Here is a 2,630-nt window from a genome sequence, read left to right on the forward strand (position 1 = left end):
GAAAGTCTCACTGGTAGTCTACTCTTCCTGAAGGTGCTGATAGGAGCCTCTACATGCTCTTCAACATCCCTTAAGGTTTGCTTGACCCATCTCAGCCTCCCATTGATGGAGATCGAAGGAACATATCTCTCCTCCTCCAGATCTACAGGTCATGTCCTTGCTACTGGTGTTGTTGGACCCTGCTCGCCCTTAGGAACCTCTTGCTCCCGATTCTCTACCCCTGTTGGCTCTCTCTCATAAGATCTCCTAAAGGTCTCCCCCCCTCAAATCTAACATATCAACTGGTGATAACTTTCTTCTATCCTGGAATGTAGACTCGCTAAGCTTTTGAGACCTCACTGTAACCAACAAATATCCCCTTCTTTGATAGGGGCTCTGGCTTAGTCCTCTTCTCCGTGGGAACATGGACATACATTGGACTACTAAAGATTCCCAAATGGCATACATCCCGTTTCACTCCTATAAACATCTCCTAAAGGGTCACATCCTCCAACATCTTGCGAGGACTGGTGTTCTGCACATAAATAATTATATTGCAGACCTCTGCCCACAAAACATAGGCAATTCCTAGTCATAAATCATTTCCCTCGTTGCCTCCATTATGGTCCTATTCTTCCTCTTGGGAATCCCATTCTATTGAGGGTTGTAAGGTATCGTGAGCTCCTTCTTGATCCTTGCTACCCTGAAAAAATTCTAGAACTCATTGGAGGTATACTCACCCCCGTTAGCTAATCTCAACACCTTAATCTTCTTTGTGCTCTAGTTCTCCACAAGAGCTTTGAACTCTTGAAATTGATTGAAGACCTCATCCTTGGTCTTCAGGAAGTAGATCCAAGTCTTTCTCGAGAAATCATATATGAATGTCGCAAAGTACAAAGACCCTTTGATTGACTCCATAAACATAGGACCACAAATGTCTAAGTGCACCAACTCTAGCAGTCTCTTAGACTTGGTCTAGCATTGAGGAAATGCAACCTTGGCTTGCTTTCCACACCCTTTGCACACTCTTTCCTGCTCCATGCCGATCTCTTGAAAACTTGTAACCATTCTCCATAACATAAGAAGAGCCCTGTAGTGTAGGTGTCCCATTCTCTTGTGCCAAATCTCGCTTTGGCTATCACTGTCATTCACGAGAGCCTTCACTGACTTTCCTCTCAACAGATAGAGATTCTTCTCCCTTCTCCCAATTACTTGCTTCTTGCTAGGATCTGTTCCTTTCAGCCCAATAGCCACTTCACCTCCCATGAAGTTGACTTCTATTCCTTTGTCTTCTATGGCTGAAACTGAAAGTATATTCTTCTCCAAGCCCGATACACACAACACCTTGCTCACCTCCATGATACCCCCTAAGTCTATTTGAAACTTAATGCTACCACTACCCTATACTGCATTCTTCGTATTATCACCAAGCTCTACATGTATATCTCTCGGCTCATTGTTCATGTTGGTGAAAATGTTTCAAGATCTCTTCATGTGATGAGATGCTCCACTGTCCACAAACCAAACACCTCTCATGATTGTTATAGTAAGGCATGACACCAAGTCAAAGTTCTTCTTGAACTATTCAGCCAACTCGTCCATTTGTGCGGTGGCTACTGTGATTGTCTTTCCCAGGCCCTTCTTCTTATTTGGACACTGACTAGCAAAATACCTGAACTTGTGATATGCAAAGCACTTGAATTTGCTCATGTCCTTCTCCATTGTACCTTGTAAAGGTCCACCTCGACATCGGTTCTGCTCAGCGTACTCTTTTCCCTTTTTCACTTGTGCAACAAGAGAAAGCTTCTCTTTCTCCTCACTACTCCTTCCCTGTCCTCTGGTTAATGAGCTGTCCCAAATCTCCTTCTGGATCAAATCATCCCATAATTGACTCCAATCAAGAGGCTGTTGCCTAGCCAGGATCCCATCCATAAAGGTGGCCTAATGCTTGGCACATCCTTTTAGAGTTACTTTCATTTTTAGCCTCCCCAACAGCTGAAGGCTCGTCACAAGCCTGCTGGATGCTTGTGAGGTAATATGTTGTGGTCTCAGATGGTGTTTTTCCACGACACCAGAGAATTTAGGTTAGAGTCTTAGACAAACTTATCAATTGGAAGGAATTTAAACGCTTTTTCTGATCTTGGACATGCAGAAAAGGGTGACATTCTTGGATGAAAAACCCCATGTAAGAGGTATTGTGAATAGTATAATATTCATGCCCTGGGATGATTTGTGCTTTGCTACTGGAGGTAGTGATCATGCTGTGATTATGTGGAGTGAGAAGGAGGGAGGAATTGGTTGGAAACCAAAGACACTGCACAGAAATCTGCATACTTCGGTCATAATAACAGTTGCAGGGATGCAGCAAAAGAGTATAGTATTGTCAGCATGTGCAGAGAAAAGAATTGTTGGGTTTGATTTGCGTTTTGGAAGAGCAGAATTCAAGCACCAGCTGGACAACAAGGCTATGGGAGTTTTACCGAATCCTACTGACTTCAACCTTTTTATGGTGCAAACCGTGTAAATAGGTCAATTAGAAGTTTTATTTTGGCTTTGTTTAATCCTTTTGAGGGTGTTTGCATCACTGCAAAATCCTATAGAGATCAAAGTATAAGGGGTTGTAGCTGCGAGTATTTTAATTAATTGCTTCA

General features: G+C 43.0%; 1 protein-coding gene across 1 annotated transcript; it reads right to left on the reverse strand.

Moving 5' to 3' along the window:
- Positions 1 to 954: 954 nt before the first annotated feature.
- Positions 955 to 1,338, reverse strand: LOC149200992 (uncharacterized). The gene has a single exon (XM_089401155.1). The coding sequence runs from the start codon at positions 1,336 to 1,338 to the stop codon at positions 955 to 957; it is 384 nt and encodes a 127-aa protein (XP_089257281.1).
- Between the last annotated feature and the right edge of the window lie 1,292 nt (positions 1,339 to 2,630).

Source organism: Pinus tabuliformis, chromosome 2_1 (assembly GCF_031772625.1).
Source record: "Pinus tabuliformis cultivar Carrire ecotype Pingquan chromosome 2_1, CPIR1, whole genome shotgun sequence".
Taxonomy (NCBI): Eukaryota; Viridiplantae; Streptophyta; class Pinopsida; order Pinales; family Pinaceae; genus Pinus; species Pinus tabuliformis.

What these genes read in the sequence shown, in the direction of transcription:
- LOC149200992 (XM_089401155.1), bottom strand. Translation starts at nt 1,338, where the DNA reads ATGGAGGTGAGCAAGGTGTTGTGTGTATCGGGCTTGGAGAAGAATATA.